At 35.5% G+C, this 23,689-nt stretch overlaps 1 protein-coding gene across 6 annotated transcripts in view; it reads left to right on the forward strand.

The window, feature by feature from the left end:
* The first annotated feature begins 2,106 nt into the window (after positions 1-2,106).
* The window catches only part of LOC110032664 (RNA pseudouridine synthase 4, mitochondrial), a 66,923-nt gene continuing 45,340 nt past the window's right edge, over positions 2,107-23,689 (forward strand). For all 6 annotated transcript variants that reach the window (XM_020736361.1, XM_020736364.1, XM_020736366.1 and 3 more), the window contains exon 1: positions 2,107-2,458. In XM_020736361.1, the coding sequence (XP_020592020.1) occupies positions 2,114-2,458 (345 nt within the window). In that variant the 5' untranslated portion in view covers positions 2,107-2,113. The remainder of the gene's footprint in view (positions 2,459-23,689) is intronic.

The following is a 23,689-nucleotide window of genomic DNA, read 5'->3' on the forward strand; positions in this document are numbered from 1 at the left end:
AATTACATTTTAAAGGAAGGTTTAAAGGAAGGTTGTTTTCATGCTTATTTTGTAGGGCTATCTGTTAGGAACACAACGCGACTGAAATGGGGTGAAACGGAACTAAAATGGAGCCAAACAGAGCGAAACGGTGGAGGTGTGCAGTCTGCTCGCTGACGGCGCCCAAAACGGCGCTGACAGCGAGATTTACCCGAGAAGACCGAAAAAATACAGAAAATCTAGCCGAAAGCGCCCTCGAGCCCGCCGACGGCGCCCGGGACGACTATGGACTGACTTTTGGCGGGTATGGTCCGAAATTCAACATATTTGGACGCTTTTTGAAAGAACTCTTGTGGCAACTCTTCAAACTTCGTCCCTACACTTTAAAAGAACAAATTTAGGTTAGAAAAAGGGATTGGTGTGAGAGGAATGTTAGGAAAAGTGTGGAGAAACTTTGATGAAATGAAGTTTTCCGTTGTGTTTTCTTCGTGCTTTGTGATGCGTTTCTCTTACTCTCTCTTCTTGTTTGAAAATAATGGTATGAGAAGATTATGTCATTTTTTTCATTTTACTTTTCTATTTTAATGAGTAGAATTCATGTTTAGGATTTTGTGATGCATGTTAGGAGTGGATTTAATTATAAATGTGATGGTTTTTACTTGTACTTTATTTACATTACAATAAAGGTTGTTGTAGTGTTAAAATTTGTTGTAATTTCATTGATCCGAAAGGGCGGTTTAATTCTCAATAAAGTGGAACCACATTCAAATTCCATGGATGGTTAAGTTCATGTGAGTTGAGTGCAAATAAATAGGAAAATATACTTTGATGGGTGTAGAATTGGAGATTTTAGGGTGACAGACAAAAATCCCCAATTCGGTCCTATTGTTTGAGTATTGAAGTGGAGATGTTAGCACTCAGGCGAGGGGAACGTGGGAGCTTTGAAGTGAGATATGGTATCCTCCCAGCCTAGCCACCGATTTAGTAAACAAGCATAGGATTAGGCAATGTTCCTTATGCCTTCTCATTCATTTACGTTATCCAATTCATTACATAAGAATATTAGTTTTTAATATCTCAAAATTCTCTAAACCAATTCATCCAAAAAGGGTTATCTTTAGAATTAATATTTGCATTTAGTTATGGTTACTATCTTTACATTTAACATTTGCATTTAGGAGTAGTTGCTAGATAAAACATCATTTTAATCTCCTTAATTTGCAAATTATTAAATCCTAAAGGGTAATAAGATTTATAAGTTGAATTTCCTTGATTGTTGGAGTTTCCCAATGGGTTCACAGTGATGTTTCCCCATTGCGGATTTGCAGCATTAGAATTATTATTACTCGAACTAAAATTTGGATGATTCTTCCAATCAGGATTATAATAATTGGCATAAGGATTATTATAACAATTATTTATTATATTTAAGGTCTCATAAGAAGATTTTGATTCTATCATTTGTCCCAATGATTTTTTCTCAAACACAAGTGATGTCTGAGAATAATTCGTTCCATATAAATTTATTTTCTTCGATATAACAGCTATTTATGCAGCTAACATAGATATTGCATCAGAATCATGAATACTGCTACTCTTTTTGGATTTACCCTTTCAGAGGGCCATTGAAAATTATTAGTAACCATCTCTTCAATTAAATAATATCTTTTATCAAATGATTTTGAGATTAATGATCCACCAGCAATAACATCAATTATCGATCTAAGAGATACAACCAATCCATTATAGAAAGTTTGAATTATTAACCAATCTGACAATGCATGGTATGGACACTTCCTAAGTAGATCTTTAATCTTTCCCATGCTTCATAAATTGATCCCCTTTCAAACTAACAAAAAGATGTAATATCATTTCTAAGCTTAGCAATTTTTGAAGGTGGAAAATATTTAGATAAAAATTTTCATGATAAATCTCCCCAAATTTTGATAGATCTGGTGCTAACGAGTTTAACTACATCTTAGTTTTATTCCTTAGTGAAAAAGGAAAAAGTTTAAGTCTGACGAGATCATTCAACACACCATCATATTTAAAAGTGACACACAATTTTAGAAAACCAACTGACCCTAAGGCCCACGAATCCTATTATTACCTGCCTTTACCCACTACTAAGCGCATGGCAGCGCTTCGTAGGCTTGAACGCGGCTGCCATTCTTCTCCGTTGTTCTCGAGGGCGCAAGTCGAAGAAATATCTGGTTCAATCCTCCATCGCTCCTCTTTTAGCAGCACAGTTTTGTCTTCTCTGGTAGGAGGAAATGGAGAAGAAAAGAGAAGGGAGAAAGGAAAATGGCTCACCTTGCCCCCGTTCGTGTCTCAGAAGGGTCCATCTTCTGTCGGCAAGGAGCTCGCGGGAGGGAAGCTGGCAGGACAAGAAGAGATAACCACCGCTTTGAAGTGGGTTCACCAGTGCTTCCCGCATCTGCCGATGTCTCTTGTACAGAAACTCTTTCGCTTGAGGCAGGTAATTAATGTGCATACTTGCACTTGCTGTTGCTTACCCGCTGTTTGCTGAATTGCTTAGCTAACCTCCTTGCACTGTACTTGCGTAAATGTGTGGCAGCATTCTTTTGTAAGACATCTGCGTGATTTGTTATTTAGGTTTACTTGTTCTCTGGGACGCGATTGGTTTAGAAAGTTGACCTAGACAAGTAAGCATGAATTGAATTCTAAGGATTTGATTGCAGACATTTACTTACTAGCGTTTTGAATCAATTATTTGTTTTTATTTATTTATTTTTGTCTTATGCATGTTTTGATATGGAATAAAAACTCATTTGATGTCTTTGAACGTACACTATTTTGTTTGTATTGAATATCATATAATTCGTCTTATTTTGTGGTTTGGAAGAGGGCTGGAGCCGGTGGTGTTGGTGGACCAAAAAATACGTATTGGTGGTAAGTCAGCAATAGGAGTGAGGTAGGCTGTCGGTGGGTGCATGTAGGCCAACGGTGAGCATAGGTTTGGCCATCCACGGGTGTGGAATGATCATGAATTGTTTAGGTTCATCATCCACATTCTAAGCCTCAGAAAAATCATGCCATTTCTGTGAATCCTCTTCTCCCAGTCATCTTCATTTGATAATTCTCCTTAACAAGCTGGTAGACTCACTCCATCTATGTTTCTTTGGGGAAAATATCATCTAAGGACTAGTAGTCAAATGTGACCTCACATGATCTGGAGTCACGTCAATGACTCAATGGGGCTTGTCCTTCTTCTGGCCAATGGAGCCTCACTCATCTACTATTTGGGGCGATTATTTTTGCATCCATACCCTTTGACTATGAATCGAACCTATTCAAGCAAATGACTGAAGTGCACTACAATCACTAGAGCTCCCTAGCTTTGATAACATAAATACTAGTTCTTTAACCTCAAATGCTGTTTTGGCCATCATGTTGCATGTGAATTTGTAGTGGCTAACTGACTTTGTATGTTTTATGAAGAATAGTTGAGAACACTGCATTTGCTTATTTCTTAATCATAAAATTACAACTCATCTCTTTATATAATAAGGAACGATTAGGGCAAGCTTACTTACAACAAAATAACTTAACAAGGAAAAAAATATAACATAATAAGAAGAGAATAAAACTAAAATGCGATACTCAAAATTCCACACTCCCACTCAAGCTGGATCATATATGTTGTAAAGACTCAATATGATATTCAAATCAGTGAAGCTATCTGAAGGTAGAGATTTAGTAAATTATTAGTGACTTGAAGATGAGTTCCAAAGTAAATTAACGGTCTCTTTGGGACAGCAGCAACTTGTTAATAAGCTGTTGCGCAGCAGGTGTCACAGGAAGCTGCTACGGATAAGCTGATTGATTTTTTATCTTTTGCAATTTGAAAACAACTATTCTACAATTGTTTCTGAACAAATTACCATTCTGCCACTGTATAGTAATGTTGTTTGCAATAAAACTAATATAACAATATATTTGATATTTATGAAATAAAAAATTCACTTCAAAACAGTATAAAAAATAAGATATACACATCACTTAAACAATTAGTATTATGATTATTAAAATAAAGAAACAAACTATTAAAATAACATTTAATAATATGATAATATTATTTTTAAAATGCACATGACATATGTCACGAGCTAGACCGTCTTTCAGGGATACTCTGCATTCCTGATCACTCTTAGCGATGGAATCTTCTAGCCTATCTGTCCCCTGGAAGAAGTCACAGATCTCCGTGATTCTTCGTGGATATCTTTAGAACTATCTCCTGTAGCTATGTGACTGACGTGACGTCAACAAGGAACTTTGAAGTCCGCAGTGACACAGTTATTCTTGGGAGGTCCTTGAAATCTTAGAGCTCATCTTTCCTGAATGCTTTAAAAGACAATCCATTAGTTATAACACAAGTATAAATTGATAAAAGAAGTAATTAATTACAGTTTGTGGAGGCGTGAGGTCTCAGAGGACTCAGTATACCAACTAACGAATTGTCACTACAAGAAGACAACAAACCTTATAAAAAACGTTTTTGGTTGCCTTTAACCCACGTAATACCAAACTCGTGTGTGTCACATATGCATATTACTAAAAATGTCATCTAAAGGAACCTAAAAAATTGTAGCATCGAAAAGAAGAGAGAAACTTGGTTACCTTTATTAGAATTTTACATGTGACACTAATCAACAAATACTAACAAACAAGTCAGAAGAACCATAAGGTCAAACTTCTCATCAGAAACCTCACAAACCCTCAAAAAGAAAAAAGAAAAAATAACAATTACAAGCATCATAGAAAACCCAAATAATTAATATCAAATATACAAGTAATGAAAATAGACATGAACTGTATAAAATAAATAAGAATCGACCCATTCAACATCCAACAATGACGTCTGTAATCCGCTCTCTCAATTCAACCATTTCTCCAACACCTCTGCCATCCTGGGTGCAACCTTCTTGTGAATCTACCTCTGGCTATGGTATATATTGTCTTATGTGATTTTCAAATGATTTAGGCGGGACGTGTAAATGATCATCGTCAAACATGAAGTCTTAACCGCTGCGTTATTAGCACAAAAAAAGCAAAACATTAATATTTGTAGCAACCACAACCAACATATGAGCCAACACAACCAGACAACAACAACCCACAATAACAACCACCACAACACCCCATCCACAACCTCCGCACACAACATAACAACACCCACCATAACACAACCACACCCACGTCTCCATAACAGAACCACAACCTCCACACACAACTATAGGCATCACGACCACCTCCAACGACAATCAATTGTCATAACTATTTATAAATATCTTTTTCTCATTCCTTGGAGCCTATCACATTAAAACTTTGCTTCATTTACAAACATACCACACTGCCCAACCCCTTTTCAAGTATAATTTGTATGTAAGGAAATAAATTAACCATTCCATGATAGATATATAAATACATTCTCTTACCGATTCTATAAATAGTAGTGCTTGTAAAAGTGTTATATCGCATATCTTTAATGATTTCAGCCACCGCATATCTTTAATAACTTCAACCACAACCCAAAACACAACCACCACAACCCAAAACACAACCACCACAATCCACAACCAGCACACCACAACCATTCAACGACATCTCCACACACATCCCACAGCCACGACACCACGAGACACAACACTACAACCACCTAAACCACAACACAACCAACATAACCCATGACACAACCACCACAACCCACAACCACCACCCCACAACCATCCAACCGCACCTCCACACACATCCTACAACCACCACACCACAAGGCATAGAACCACCACCCAATCGACAACACGACCACAACCTAAAACATAACCATCACAACTCACAACACAACCACTAAACCCACAATCACCACACCACAACCACCCAACCACAAATCCACTCACAACCCACAACCACCATCCATAAGAAATCACCACAATCACACAACCCGCAACCATCACACCACAACCATCCAACCACACCACACACATCCCACATCCACCACACTACAAGACACAACACCACAACCACCACAACCCACAACAGAGCCACCCCAACCCACAACACAACCACCACAACTCACAGCCACCACACCAAAATCACCCAACCACCCAACCACCCAACCACACATCGAAACACAAGCCACAACCATCACACCACAATCCACAACACCCCAACCACACGATCCATAGCCACCACACCACAACTACTCAACCACACATCGACATATAACCTACAGCCACCACACCACAAGACACAACACCACAACCACCTAACGTACAACCATCCAACCACATCTCCACATATATCTCACAAGACATCACCACAATCATCCAATCTACAGTACATCCACCACAACCCACAACACCACAACCCGCAGCACAACCACCATAACCCACAACCACAACCACCCAACCCACAACACAAGTAGTCCTCACCACAGCACAACCACATCACAATCACATCACATGTGCTCCTCAGCACAGCACAACTACAACCACCACAACATCACCCAATTCACAGTAAAAGTAATCACCCCATTGACAATAAAGAAAATCTAACACCAATGCAAAATCACATGAATTGCAAAAATCAAAATCACATAAATTATAAAATCCGACAATAGTGAACAACCAAATGAAAATCAACGACCGAATAGAGCTCACACAACCATCACAAAAACATAATGCTAGAGAATAGTGATAGAGAATGCCGTGGGCTGACGGAGAGCAGAGGAGCCAAGCAGAGATGAATAACAAAGGTTATAGGGATAGCAAAAAAGCCAAGCGGAGACGAAGTACAAACCATGGATGGGACAGGAGGAGGCAAGCGGGGATCTTACCTCTAGGGTGATGAGAGAGAAGTGATGAGAGAGAAGCTCCTTACCTCTAGGGTGATGAGAGAGAAGCTCGTTCTCGAGGGGAGCGAGAGAGTAAGGTAGTAAAAGCCAGGTGATAAATTAATACAAAATGCGGGCCCACGTTTTGTCCGATTTTCTTAAAAATGCACCCGCGCCCGCGCTCGTGTATTCGAAAAGGGAAAAAATATGCTTTTTGGGGCCACGCCAAGCGAAGAACGCGGCGTCAAACACACTCTAAGTGACTAATGCCTCAATTGACCTATTCAGAGATAAAATATCTATTAGTCTTAATGTGCTTGGTTCTGTCTTGTTGCACAAGATTCCTTATAATACTAATGTCTGCTTGACTGTTATAGAATATCTTAATCAGATTGACTATGGAGTACCCCAACTCATTTAGTAACATTTGGATTTTATATTTCTTGTAAATTCCCGAAGCAAGTGCTCGATACTCAAATTCAATACTATTTTTAGAGATCACTGCTTACTTCTTGCTTCTCTAAGTGACATGATTTCCCCCTAACATAGGAATAATACCCAGGCGTGGATCTTTTGTTCTTGAGTTCTACTAAACTAACATCAATGTACACCTCTATCTTTATGTTATCTTATTTCTTAAACAACAATCCTCTGCTGAAGTTTTTTTTGAGAAACGTCATTATTCTGTAAATCATTTTCAAATATTCTTCATTCAGACTCTTCATATATTGACTCATAATGTTGATAAGTAAGCGATATCTGGTCCAGTGTATGATTGATAGATAAGCTTAACTACCAATTTCTGGTATCTACTTTTTAACTAGTTTCTTTTTTTCTTCTGAATGTAACTTTTTGTAAAAATTCATAGGAGTCTCCGTAGGTTTGCACCTTAGCCTTCCTATCTCCTTTAATAAGTGTAGAATGTTCCTTCTTTCGGATATCACAATACCAATCTTTGATTTGACCACTTCCATGCCTAGAAAGTATCTCCTCGCTTATAGATTCTTAACTTCAACTTAGTGGCAAGGATCTTTTTAATATTTTCAATCTCTTTTTCATCATCTCCTGTCAAGATTATAATATATACCTAGACAATGAGTATAACCTTCTTAACTCTACGTATGCTTTATGATAGTATATGATCATCTTGGCATTAGATGTATTCATTAGATTTCATAAACTTGGTAAACTGGTCAAACCAAGTCCTTAGAGATTATTTGTGACCAAAAAATGATCTTTTTAATTTAAAAATCAAATATTCATTTGAATCATTTTCTCGTCATGGTGGGATTTTCATATACACTAATTTCTAAAGGTCTCCATTCAAAAACACGTTCTTGATATCAAGTTGATGCAATTTCTCTCGTTGTTCACTGCTAAGGAAAGAAGAATCCTTATGACGTTTAACTTGGCCACGAGAGCAAAGGTCTTTTAGTAATTTATCACATAAGACTGAGTGAAGCTTCTGACTCCCAACTTAGCCTTAAACCTCTCAATGCATCCATCTATTTTGTACTTGACATTGAACACCCACTTTCACCCAACGGGTCTTTTATCTGAAGGTAGCATTGTAAAGGTTCATGTGTCATTTAGATTAAGTGCTTGGATCTCCTTCAAATTTTTTTTTTTCATTTTTGACGTTGACGTGGTTCATGAACTGATTTGGATATCTGCACACTGTCAAGGTTAGATACAAAAATTTTATATGTTTATAATAGCTTCCCATAGGCAACATAATTCTGGATATGATAATTTGTGCACATTTTCTCATTTTCTCTATTGGATTCCCCTTCCCTTAGAACTTCTGAATTGTGTGAATTAAGGTTTACTTGTCAACAATTTTGTGGTTATATATTATCTTTATCCTGTGTAGTGGTTTTTTTCTCCTAATACACATGAAGTTCTTGTTGTCAATCTCAGGTTTGTTGTTCTCAATAGGTGGAAATTGGGAGATATGATGGTTATAAGGAAGGATACTTGATTGTGATGACTCTAGATCATTGTGGATATTCATAATATTTTAGGGAGATTAGTGTAGGTATCCGAAGCAGTGCTCCAAGTCTGATATTCATTCAAACTCTCCCATTTAACATCGGATTTGGGGTAATAGGGTTGGTTTTCAAAGAAGATAAGATCCATGCAGTTATAATATTTTTTTTTTATAATGAGAGAATAACATCGTACCCCTTTTTGTTAGAAGCATACCTAATGAAGATACATTGGATTAATTTTTGGTCAAGCTTTGTGCAGTTTCGTTGGTGAATGTGAACAAAAGAGAACCAAATATTCTTAGGAAAATATTGGATGAGAAGACTCTAACATGAGGGTATTTTTCCATCACAATATCGAGAAGTTTTAAATCCAATGACCCTGCTTGGCATTCTATTAATTGGAAAAATTTTATAACCGGACTTCGGACGTTGCTCTATGTGTGGATTCCTAGTAATGTACCGCCATCTGTGTTGTATCGGGCCCACCTAAAAAATATTAAAGTGGAGCCGCGGTCTCTGCAATAACCACGAAATAACCCCGAAATAACCTCCGCGATTTCACTTCAATAACCTCCAAAATAACACCACCGAGGTTATTTCGGGGCTATTAAGAGAAATCCATATATTCCACTTCAATAACCTCGAAATAACCCAGAAATAACTCCGAAATAATTTTCACGATGTTATTTCGGGGTTATTGAAATGGAACCGCGGAGGTTATTTCGGAGTTATTTTAGGGTTATTGAAGTGCAACATATAGATTTCTCTTCAATAACTCTGAAATAACCTTCCGCAATGTAGCACACATGACGACATATTATTGGAGTCCGCACATAGAGCTACGTCTGGAGTCTAGAGAGAAAATTTTTCCTTATTAATAAGGTATGTGGTTGTGAGCACGATATCTTCCTAGAAAATTTTTGAGATATTGTGAGAAAACATTATAGATCTAGATACCATTAGGAGATGTCTATTTTTTCTCTTAGCTATCCTATTTTATCGTGGAGTTTCAACTTAAGAATTCACATGGATTATACCGTTTTTTGCTATATAGGGTCCAATGATAGAGTTAAAGTATTCCTTTGCATTTTCAGATTTATTAATTCAAATTTTGCATTGAAATTGAGTGGAAATCATGTGATGGAAGGATTGAAAGATTTATACAGCCTCAGTTTTTTTCTTCATGAGGAATATCTAATTGTGGACAAGACTATAGAAAGAGTGCTAGAAAAATAGGAGTTATGGAGGTCTACATTGGAGTCTAAAGGCCTTCGTTTGAGTGGAACTAAAACTGAATACATTGAATGTAATTTTAGTAGTAGTAGCTCTAGTGGCAGAATTATAAATATGGGTGATTAAATTACTAAAAGGTGTGAACGATTTAGATATCTCAGGTCTATTATTCAAAGTAATGGTGATATAGATGGGGATGTTATCAGTAGAATTCAAGTTGGTTGGTTGAAGTGGAGGAATGCTTCGAGACTGAAAGAAAAAAATTATAAGATGGTGGCGAGGCCCGCTATACTCTATGGCGCAGAATATTGAACTTTAAAAGAGAAACATAAAATAAAGTTAAGTTCTGTCGAGATGAAAATGCTTAGGTGGATGAGTGGCTTGACAATTAGAGAATTAAATGTCGACTATCAAATGATCCGGTTAGAAGAGTAGATGTTTTATATTTGACTCATGTTAAGAAAGACAGAGGTAGATCTAAAAAGACTAGGGCATATTGTATAAAAAATGGTCTTAATTTCTTAGAGTTAAATGAAAATATGATACTCAATAGGACAAAATGGAGAAAAAAGATTAATGTAGCCGACCCTACTTAGTGGGATAAAGGCTTATTGTTGTTGTTGTTCTTGTTGTTGATGAATATCTAATTGATTCCAGTATGATCATCAATAAAAAAGACAAACTATCTGATTATATTAGTGATTTTTAATTTTGAGTGTCTCCAAATATTACCGTGGTTGATAAAAAAAGGATGTGAGAGTTTGTTTTGAGATAGATGATAGGCATGACAAGTATGAATAGGCAATTGACAAGTTTCACACTATAAAATTTTGACTTTTTATTAATAAAAAGTTGAATACAAGATTTTGTAACATAATGAAATTTAATGACCCAAGCGACAATGCCATGATAAAATTTAATTTTTAACAAACTCAGACACAACAAATTCAGAAATATGGGAAGAGGATGGTGAAGAAGACACATGTATATTAAGAGAAAAACTTTCCTTGAGTAGATATAGACATTGATGCAATTCAAAACTGTCAATCACCTTTCAAGAATCCACCACCACCTGAAATTCACTAGAGTCAAAATGTAATTTAGTAACACAGTCTAGGTCAGGAGTAAACTTGCTAATTAAAATTAACTTGCAATCTAATTATAAAACATATAATACAAAAGAGAGCTGACTATATTTAAATACTTTCACTTCTCCTTTTCCAACATTGCTGGAGTGAGATCCATTCACAAGTCTAACAAATTTGAAGTAGATGAATTCTTGATAGTTTGTGAGAGCATGGATGTCTTTAGTCATGTGATCAAAACCACCTAAATCTATTATCCAATATTGAAATCTTCCATTGTTAGCAATATAGAAGGCGGACATGATACTTTATTGTATCATTAAGCTAGTGTGCTGCTCAGTTCTATTTGAAAGAAGTATCTTCAACACCTTCAACTATTCCTTTGTGAAGGTGCTTGGGTGTCGACTCTTCAGAAAAGGTAGCAAAATGGGCCTTGCTGCATTGGTCTTTCTTTGCCTAGGTTTCCAAATTACAGGTTTTCCATATAGTTCTTAGTACTTATCATTCGCGTGATCAAATTTCTTATAATGTTCACACAAGGGACGACTCTTCCTTGGCTTTGACTCATTATAGGAGTTGTGTATATGTATGACAGAGCTTTTCAGTGCTAGATGAATCCACACTTCCTGCCATCATGAGCTTCATTTTACTGTCTTCTCTTTTGTTTTCAGCAAAAGTGTTCTTAGTGGTAGGGAGAGTCATCATTCCCGTGATTCTTCCTCTGATATTATTTAAGTTCTTATTTAGAAACAATAAGAACTTGACCATCCTCTTCTTCTCCATTATTGGTTTATACAACATAACATCTTGAGGGCACTTTCATACATAAGTGTCATACACATCTAACTGTAACCAATACATTGTAAGTGTGTTGAAGTATTGAGTCACACTTAACTTTTCATGTCGGAGCTTAATTACGACAAATTCAACTTACCAAGGATAAAATAACTCAACAAGGAAATATATATAACATAATAACAAGAGAATAAAACTAAAGTAGGAAACTTAAAATTTCATAGTTTGGTAGACAAGGAATAATCATGTGTCGAACACGATGGGCATCCTCATGATGAACTATGTGTTGCGCCTCCATAGGGCATGCTCTAGGGCAATGACCATGATGTTGTGATTGATATATGTGATGGACAATGTAGTAATAGAAAAAAAAATAAAAACTAAATAATAATGATAATAACAAATCGAATAGGCACTAAGATAAGCACACATTTGGTTATGAAACTTAAGAGTCATGTTACTCATTGGAACCAATGAAACAGACGAGTGAGCGAGAGAGGAAAAACTTTCGTAACCGAGAGTGAGAAAGGAGGAAGAAGAAGTTACAGTGTTCATTCGTAGGAGTTTCGACGTTTGCGTGCGTAAGAGGCGACGATGAGCCCTAACAGATCAATCGAAGGAGTAGGCTTGCATGTGGGGAGAAAAGGCGAAGGAAACCCAAACCTCGTCGTGCCGTACCTGTGAAATTTTACCCGCATCGAAACCCAAGGAAGATAAAGATTGGGAGCCATGCTCGCGTAGAAGAAGAGGAGTGGCTGGAAGAAGCCAGGCCCTAAGGAGGTCACACTTGGCATTGTGCTAGCCGTAGCAGAAGATTTTGCATCGAGATTGAAGGAGGAAAGTCTTTTATTTTGTGCTCGTGTGTAGAAGAAGTTGTGACCGAAGGCTGAAGTAAAGAAACCCTCGTTCTGTGGGAAGATGGAGCTTTAAACGCGTGTGAGATAGGGCAATCGACCGATTATTATACGGTCAATTTAAATTTAATCATATGAATTGATAAAATGTTATGTATTATATATGTGTGTGCGTGTGAGTGTTTAATGCAATGTCAAATTGAATCAGAACTTTAACATAGGAATTTTTGCTTTGAAGGAAAAGAAATTGATGAAACGAGCAAGGGAAAGATTGACCTGAAAACCTATAAGATAAACGTTATACCCTGTATTACTATTCCAATTAATGATATAATTAGTTAAATTAATTAGTGTTATTAATTTTTTTTTATTAGGAAGTGTGAAATAAGCCCACAAATTATCATGATTTGAGGAAGGTATTGCATTTTCAAGTTTGAAACGTATCATAAATGAGAGAAAAATGACAGAAAGATGAAGTTACATTCTAAAATATTTTAAATTAATATGAAATGAAATGTAAAAGTTTAAATTCTACTGGATTATGCCTAGATGGTACTTGAAGAAGATGTGCTATACTTGTGCAGATTAAATGAAATAATAAAGGTGTACATTCGGGTGCAATTTAAGGGTATATATGAGTACGATTTTTGAGAGTACATATGGGTACGATTTTTATGGTACCTTTAGTTATTCTTTTGAGGATATCTTCGGGTATGATAGTAATTCTTTTTTAATTTTAAAAAAATTAAAACGGTAAATGCTTTAAGTGAAACGGGAAAAGATAAATTTAGCATGAATATTTAAATATTTATAAATAAATGAACTGTATTTTCTTTGTTCTTTCATATATTGCATTGACATAATAATTTAATTCATTTTAAATTAAGATTGCTCATTAAGTCAAACTTGCGGTTAAAATTAACGTTTTATTTTAGGAAAGAAAAGTCTTAAGTTGTTATATCTGTCAGGCAGGATTTAGTTTATAGGAGGATTATTGCTATTATCTATTATCATTGTAGTTTCTTTGTATTATTTTCTTTTATATTTTGATTATATTATTTAGTGTTGGTTAGAGATGCTATCTACAGATTATGTGGTTTCTGGATATTTTGATTTTTTGTATATTACACTTTGTGGGTTATAAATGTATATATTGAGAGTTTTCTAAAAATTATGTGGAATGATATAGAAATGTTTATACTGTTAGACTACTATTTCTGCCTTAGTTAATTTTAACTTCCGGATTTGGTCGTGATGAAAGTGGTATCAGAGAAATTAGGTTAGATCATACTTAAAAATAGTCATATTGATGATTAAATTATTTTATAAGTAGTATTAATAAAGGGCTAAATTGTGTTTAATTATAATTATTTCAGAAATATAAAAATAGGGGGAAAAAACTAGAGATGATATGATAGAATTTGAGAAATCCCCACAAATTACTGTGAATACAAGCATTTACTGAGATGATGACTGTAGTAACTCAATTGATTAAGAAATCTCAAACTCTGACCTGTTCTAGTTGAAGTGGTCAGATGGAAGTACTTGAAATTATTTCAGGATTTGAGACCACTTTTCTTTTTTTGATGAGGAGGTCCAGTGGATGTTGAAAACTGGCTGCTGAGGGTTGAGAAGATCTTAGATGAGTTATTTTGTCCTTCTAAGAGGATGGTTATACTGACCACATTTGCGTTAGAGGGAAAAAGAGGGAAAAGCAGAGAGATGGTGACGAGGATAATTACGGGAGAAATATAGGAGTAGAGCCAGCCACATAGTTCAGTTGGACTAGATTGTGAACATTTTATAGACTTGTTGTACCACTGACCCCCCTAGGAGGCAAATGCAGAGCAATTTATTCGATTGATACTAGGTGATCACTCTATAATGCAATATGAAGTTGAATTCACCATGCTTTTAAAGCATGCACCCTAGTTGATTCCAAATTCAGGGGAGACGTGTCGCCTATTTTAATTTGGATTGAAAGATATTATTAGACAATCATTGATTCCTATTGGAATCGATGATTATTCTGTCATCGTGTAGGTAGTTAAGAGGATTGAGCTAGATTTGGAGGCTACTCAAAGGAAAGGATTTTCAGAATATAAGAAATTCAGAAAGTTACAAATTTCCTCAAGGCTCTTAGAGTATGCAGTTCTTCCAGTCAAGTAATGCGGATGCTAAGAAGGCTAGATCCAACAAAGTTGACACTCAATTTAAATTTATGAAATTTGGCAAGCATAGAAAATCTCATAAGTGCGAATGTCTGTCTGGGTTCAATACCTACTTTTGGTGCTATCAGTCAGGACATATAGCGAAGAACTGCCCTGGAGTGGGTCAAAGGGCTCCAACGAATCCAGGGTCAATGCTGCACCACCTCAGAGGAGCTATGGTAGACCAGAGACAGTTGAATCTTTAGAATCTGTGCCGAATCCTTGTCAAACTCAACAAAATGTCCAACTCAGAGTATATGCACTTTCACAACAATAAGTTAAGGACTTTCCTGACGTGATCAGAAGTATGTTTTACTCTTTGGAATGTTAACCTAGTGCATGTTTAAGCATGATGAAATTTATGTCCTGTTTTTCATAATAACCCACCCATAAAAACTTAGTTATATTAATAAGTCAACTCTAAATGTTCAATGTAATGATTTTTTTAATAGGTATCATATATCTTCAAAACATGTCAATAAGAATGTTGTTTGATTCGGGAGCATCACTCTTTTATAGCTGGGGAACTGGTTAAAGTGATGCAATTGAATGTTATTTCAATACTTGTGATACCATCAGTTAGAGTGCCAAATAATACTTTTCTGGAAGTTAATCAAAAATCAATCATGTGAGGTGAAGCTTATGATTGTCAGAAAATATTTTGAAGCACAGCTTATTGTATTACCCTTGGTAGAGTTTGAGGTCATTTTATGCATGAATTATATTTCTAAAAAGTGTCACCATTGATTGCCATAGAAAGATCGTCAAAATACATATACCAGGGGAAGTGGAAGTTAATTTTTATGTTGACAAGACTGATATTTATGATAATTACAAGTTTGAAAGTTTATAAATTGTTGAATTGTGAAAATTAAGGCTTTCTTGCTCAGGTAGTCTTTGGGCGATATTCCAGTGATAAGAGAATATCCAAATGTGTTCTTTCTTGATTTACTAGAGTTACCATCAATGCAAGAGATTGATTCCACTATGAAGCTTTTGTCATGTTCTGAACCAGTATCCAAGGCACCATATAGAATGACAATTAAAGAGTTGCAGGAGTTACTAAATAATTGGTTAATCAGGCCCAACACTTCACCTTGGGGAGCTCCAATATTATTTGTGAAGAAGGATGGGAGCTTCAGGATGGGCATTGACTAGAGGGAGTTAAATAAGCTCACAGTTAAAAAAAACATCCGCTGCCAAGGACTAATGATTTATTTGACATGTTTGAAGGGGCTTATCTATTTTTCAATAATTTATTTAAGGTCAGGTTATCTCCACCTGAGGATTAAAGAAGAAGACATAGTGAAGGCAGCTTTTTGGACTAAATTTGGGCACTATGAAGTCGTGTTGATACCATTTGTACTGATAAGTGCTCTAGCAGTTTTCATGAACCCGATGAACAGGGTCTTCAGGCAGCTTTTAGATACTTTCATGATTTTATTTGTTAATGATATTCTATATATTTAAGTGATGAAGCCAACCATACATATTATTTACATGTGCTTATGACTGTCAAAATGACTCATTATTCGTGAACAATTTATGTTGGGTTCGCTAAGAAGCTCATGCTTGATTCGTTCGCTAAGTAAACGAGTTGAACACTAACAATTTTTTTGTGCTCGATATAGAAACGAGTAGAACATGGACAAACATTTGTTTGTCCGTGTTCGACTCAGTTTGACTCGAAATAATATATATATATATATATATAATTATATATATATATATAATTGATGAGTACTTTTTTTTAAAAATTTAATTGTCTACAAGACTATAAAGATCTATAATCCATCAAAATTTTTAATTAAAAAAAGAATAAAAATATATTAAATTATATTTAAATGATGTTTTAATATAAATAAAAAAATTTAAATTTCGTCCGTACCTTTAACATCTTATGCCTGCGAGACTAGAGTTATCAAAATGGATTTATGTTTGCGAACCGCTTTTGTTCGGCTCACTAATCAAACAAGTCTAACACACAAATTTTATGTGTTCCACATATAAACGAGTCGAACACGAAAAATTATATTTTTAAACGAGTAGAACATGAGCTAAAGCTCAAGCTTGCTCATGTTTGGCCCGTTTACACCCCCGACTATGCTAAAAAATTTGAAGGAGAATACACTTTTTGTCAAATTTTCCAAATGTGATTGTAGCTTTTCTTGTACATATTATCAGTGAAGAAGATATATCTATGGATCAGAATAAGGTCAAGGAGATTGCAAATTGGCCGAGACCTACTATCATTGAGGTCAAGAGCTTTTAGGTCCGACTGGTTAAAAGAAGAGATTTGTCGAGGAGTTCTCACAGGTTGCTGTGCCACTATAAAGATTGACCTAGAAGGCAATGAAATTTGAATGGTCAAATCGTTGTGAGGAGGTTTTTCAGATGCTGAAGACTTGCTTAATGTCTGTTCCAATTTTGGCCATTCATTCATGTTTTGATTGGTTTCAAATTTTCAGCGATGCACCTTTGAGGGGTTTGAGTTATGTACTTATACAACATGGTAGGATCATTGTATATGCATCACGACAATTAAAAAATCATGAAAAGGATCTTACGAATTGGAGATTGCATCAGTTGTATTTACACTTAAAATATGGATGCATTATCTGTACAAAGTTGATGCAAAGTTTTTACTAACCACCAGAGTTTGAAGTATGCTTTCACTCAGAAATTACTGAACCTGAGACAAAGATGACTGAAGTTTATTAAAGATTATGATTTTGATATTCAACATGATATGGAAAAGACAAATGTGGTGACATATGCATTGAGTGGAAAAGCTTCAAGTAATTTAAACTGTTTATTTACTCAGCAGGAGTAGTTAATTAAAAATCTTGAAAAGTTGTAGCTATCTATAGCTGATTATGGTGATGATGGTATGGTTCGACTATATCAGCTGACGATGCAGCCAACTTTGAAGGCAAAAGTGAAGATTCTTTAGCCAGAGATAGTAGTGTTTCGAAAGTCTTAGAACAAATTAAGCTAGGCGGTTTGGAGATGTATGTGCTAGATCGGGATGATTTATTGAGGTATAAATGCAGGGTTTTTGTTCTAAATATTGATGATCTGAGATGAGAAATTTTGAAGGAAACATATTTATCTGGCTATATTATTTGTCCAAGGAGCAATAAATGTATCAAGATCTCAAACAAGCATTCTGGTGGTCAGGATTTAAGAGAAGTGTGACAGAATTTGTGGCTAAGTGCTCTTCATGCTAGCCAGTAAAGAGAGAGTATCATCATCTTAGAGGTCAGTTGTAGTCTTTATAGATTGTAGAGTGAAAATAAGAGGAGATTGCGATGCATTTTGTTATTGGGTTGCCAAGATCACGTAAGAATCGTGATGCTATTTGGGTAATCGTTGATAGCTTGATTAAATCTGCTCTTTTTTTGCTCATTAGACATATTGATCCAGTGGACAAACACCCTAGTAACGTTATGATTGATTTTTTTGTGCATTAATTAAGATTTTATTAATGGAATAATTACTATATTAAACAATGTAAAATAATTATTTCACTTATGTATTGCATTTTGAAAGTTTGAAATGTGTATCATAAATGAGAGGAAAATAATGAAAATATGAAAGTATATTTTAAAGGATTTTAAGTTGATGTGAAATAAAATGTAAAAGTTTAAGTGATATAAAATTAACTCCAGATGATACTGATATGGGATGCGATCTACTTGTGCACCTTAACAAAAATGATAATGGTATACCTTTAGGTCCAATTTGAGGTTACATTCGGGTACGTTTTTTAGAGTACCTGCGAGTACTTTTTTAGGATACTTTTTGGTACATTTTTTAGGGTACATACGGTTACATTTTTTGATGGTACATTTTTGTACATTTTTTGGAATACCTTTAAGTATGACGGTAATTCTATTATAACTCTTAAAGAGGTTAAAATAGTAAATACGCAATTAACATGAAAATTTAAAGTTTTATAAATAAGTGAACTACATTTTCTTAATCATTCATGCATAGCATTGACATAATAAATTAATGTATATTAGATTAAGATTGCTCACTAAGTCAAACTTGCAATTGAAATTAATGTTTTATTTCAGCAAAAAAAGTCTCAGGTTGTTATGTCTCACAGGCAGGATTTAGCTTATAGGAGGAGGACTACCGCTGCTAGGTATTATGGTTGTAACTTCTTTATACTATTTTTTTTTTCATATTATGATTATTTTGTTAGCTATTCGTTAGAGATGTTGTCAACAAATTATGTGGTTTTTGGATGTTTTTGATTTTTGTATAATACATTTTGTGGATTATGAGTGACTCTTTTATAGATTGGAAGTTTTCTAAAAATTATGTGGAATGATATTTAAATTTTAATACAGTCCGACCACTGTTCCCACTCTAGTTAATTCTAAGTCTCGAGCCGGGTTGCGACAGACAACTTCCTAAGATTTAGCTAGGGTGACTGCATCCATATGGGTTTAGGTTCGCTATTATTGTTGACTGCATCATGAAGAAGACTTGCCACTAAGGTAAAGATAGCTTAATCATGAATGGATACAATGAGTCATATGCATATTTGCTTTAATTTCTAGTCTTTATTGAGTTGTGTAACGTAAATCTAACATGATTTATTGTACTATGCATGTGTGTGAATCTATGGTTTTCATTGAATTTGATGAGAATGCTTTTAATGGATAGGTCAATTAGTTATTGACTTGCAAAGATTAATTATTTAAAAAGGAAAACCATGCACTTAATTTTAGAGGTCATTCTACTATGATTGCTTCTAAGCCTTTTAGTTGTTAGTATAAAGTATTTAACATTTTAAGAGCCTAATCAAAGCACATCTAAGCTATTCACATCTCAAGTGAAGAAACATGGGAAAGGGCTTGCAAGATTAGCACACAATCACATAAAGAATCAATTAAATGATTATATCATTGGAAAGACAAAAAATAGATAGTTGAGCTTCACTATAATTATAATTTAATTCTATAAGATATACATCAAGAATGGCATATGTGGCTTTGAAAGACTTGGTTTGCATTATTAGTTTGACCTTTCGTTTCTGAACCAGTTCAAATATTGACATGTTTTTATGGTTTTTATGCTGTATAAAATATTTAAAATATTAAGAGCCTAATCAAAGCACAACTAGGCTATTTACATCTCAAGTGAAGAAACATGGAAAGGGCATGCAAGATTTGTGCACAATCACATAAACTATCAATTAAATGATGTACACATGAATAAATAATGTACAAGTCTAGCTAGGTTTTATAATATATCATTGCAGAGACAAATAAATAGATAGTTAGGCTTCACTATAAATATAACTTAATTCTATATGATATATGCATAAAGAATGACCTTGAAAAACCTCGTTTGAATTATTAGTTTTGCTGCTTTTTTTCTGAACCAATTTAAGTATTTACATGACTTTTTTAAATTAAGTAGTAGACTGGAAATGCAAAAATTAAAGCCACCCTTACAAAATTGAATGTTAGTACATGCATAAACTTCTCTCTATTTTTTAGCCATTCACAGTATGTACAATCAGGCAAGCATGCGGTGCTTTCGAGGGCACTAAAATAAGCCCCTGTAAGGGAGAATATATCTACCTTAGTACGTCAGCCTTTGTCTTTGCAACATTCTACAACGACAACCTATGTTAGTACAACATTGTATAAGTATGTGAAGAAAAGCATCTCTAACCATAACTTAGGTTGTACATATTATAATATCTAGTATGTGTAATGCTGGCGTTGATATCGGCCTAATTCAATAATCTAATATTTGATTTCAAAATAATGATTAGGGCTTTTAAATTCAATGATTAGTGGTATCATTTTTTATGACCCTTTTAATCTTTGGGTTGATCGATGAGCATAGGCTTGCTACAAATCCTAAAACTCATTACTGTTCATCTTTTTAATAAACATTATAAGGTATTTTGGATGGCGAAGGCCCATGCACACTTGGGCAAGCTAATACTATTATTATAATATAGTGGCCCACCAATGGGCATTAGTTGGGTTACATATGTTTCACACAACAAAGATAATCTGGTTCATTTGATTAAGAGATTGAATGATTCATATTGGAAGTGTAAAATTGGGTCAACAGCCTAGATTCTACATAAGCGTGTTTTCATTAAGGGGATTACTCTCAGTCTTAAGATGGATTAAAGTATATAGTAGTTAATTCTATGTTACAGTGAAATAGCTTCAAATCTGTACCTCAGAATGTTTGTGACATCCATCGAATGCGATCAAGAGATGGCCCGAGACACAAAAAATTTTATCTGAGTCAGTGTTATAACCAATTAGACAAAAAAAATGTATCCCAATGGCTTTGTTATATGTAGCAATCAAAGCTGAGTATATTTCATTACGCTAACTTATTGCCTTCAATGACTTCAAGTCATCAGGTTGGACGTCATAGGTGAAGGAAGGCCATCAACAATGTAGTTGATGGATTGTAGAGTTGTTGGCGATAATTTGCTGGCAACTCAGTGCCAGTCCAAGACTTCGCGGCTTTGGAACTCAATTAGTAGAAATGGAAGGATGAGAATGACTCACCATGCGGAGAAACCTATGGCAAGTTTACTCAATGATGACATGAACTGTCAGCCGTTAAGCTGATGGGATGGAAGGTATTGACTTAATGATGATAGAAAAATTGCTTTCTTGAGCAAATTGAGATGTTGCCTCACTAACAATGACTCATTATAATATAGAATGGGCATATCACCCTTGGATTCCATGGCTTCTTCTCATCTAAGGCGCCATTTACTGATGGGAACACTAGGTGGAAAACCAACTTTGATTGATAATTAATTGAGAAATTCCATCAGAAAGTTCATGAATGAGCATGACGACCTAAAAGTCACTAGCCTCAAGAGGCCGACTTTGGATGCATAAAGAGTGATTAGCCATTCCTTGACCATCATTTTGAAAGGCGAATGGAGAAATGCCATCGAGGATTGTCGGCGTTTAAAAAGAGGGGGGAGTTACGTTTGGGGGTCGCCCGTAAGAAGCTGTCGGTCGCCGGAATCGAAATCCCGTCACCCGCTTCGGAAGGACTTTTTAATTTACATATATATATATAATTTTAGAAAAATACGAAATCAAACTGACCTCATATTTTTCACAGTTTAAATGAAAGAGCGCTCTACCTCAAATCCTGTATCTACCCCGAAGAATAAACACAAGACCTGAGGATGAAGCTCGATCAAATAAACTAAGAAAGATATGACGTCCGTTTGGGTCTGCGAAACCATTTTATTTGCCGACAAGTTCCCCTATTTAATACAAATAATTAAATAGGGTTTATTTTAAGCTGGGTTCGGAAAAGCTCCCTATAAGGGCAAGCCCCTATAGTTAATTACATCTCAAATGACCGAAGTCACCTAAGAAAACTCTCGATAAAAATCAGGGGATAATGTCTTCAAAGAGGTCAAAAGGATAGGACTTTACAACGAAATCGGACGAAGAGGTGTGAAGGGGAAAAGCTCAAATCTGGAACATTGTTAAGGAATCCAAATGAAGAGAAACTAGGGGAGGCCACAGATCCTGAGGAGAACCTCAGTGACTTCCCAGTCTATCCTATGATTTGGCTCCAATTTTGAGAAGAAAATATTAAAGTGTTTTATCCCGCCAATTTTATTTAATTAGGGCTTATATTTGCGTGACAGGGTCACTCAAATTGCCTAGAAGATATGAGGGTTTACGTCGTATCAGGCGACAACCTCGGAACCTAGAACGAGTTTAGGGCTTAAATCGTACGGCAGAGCTATACGAATGCCTAAAGAAAAAAAAAAGGTGGAGGATTTATGTTGCGCTAGGCAAACAACCTCAAAAACCTATGGATTGTTATTTAATTTCTAGGAAAAGGAAAATGTTTTGCTGGGGAAGTCATGTTCTGCTGTTGAAGATGGCCGTGCTGCCCACTGCGCTAGCTCCAAGCTCCTTGACGTAACGAGTTTAAGTTTTCTAGGGTGTCCAGTCGTAGTATCAAATCAAACGGCCCTATGATTGTAGTCCTCTAAACATTCTATGTAAAAAAGGGTAAACATGTTTAAAGTTATAAAATGTAAAATGTGCAATACAGGAATGAACAGTAGCATGCAAGTGGAGCAGTAGTAAGTAAAATAGGAGCAATACAACATGCTATACATGAAAGCAGGTAGAAACAGGACAAGTGTAACATGCTGTATAAGAGGAGCAGTAGCAAGTAGAAGCAAGACAAGTGTAACATGCTGTAGCAAGTAGAAGCAAGACAAGTGTAACATGCTGTAGCAAGTAGAAGCAAGACAAGTGTAACATGCTGTATAAGAAGAGCAGTAGCAGGTAGAAGCAGGAAAACTAAATACTGTAAAATGTAAAGCAAACCTGTATGCCTGTAAAATCCGCTGTCCTTTGAGCATGACAAACCTAAATGCATCTCAAAAAGTAAATCCTGAAAGAAACGTCGTCCAGGAAACCCGAAGAAAAGCGGAGAAACTCGAGAAAATCAACGAAAGAGACTCGAGTAAAAGAAAATCCTCAAAACTCCAGGGGGAAATCCCGAAAGAAAAGAAAAGTAAAACGAATATCTCGTCCACCAAAACTTTGATAAAACAAAAAGAAAACCCGGACAGGGGGACCGCAAGCACTCGTATGGGACTAGGCTCAGATATATTTATTCTCGAGGGACCACGAAGGCT

This window comes from Phalaenopsis equestris, unplaced genomic scaffold (genome assembly GCF_001263595.1).
Source record: "Phalaenopsis equestris unplaced genomic scaffold, ASM126359v1 Scaffold000998, whole genome shotgun sequence".
In the NCBI taxonomy this organism is placed as follows: domain Eukaryota; kingdom Viridiplantae; phylum Streptophyta; class Magnoliopsida; order Asparagales; family Orchidaceae; genus Phalaenopsis; species Phalaenopsis equestris.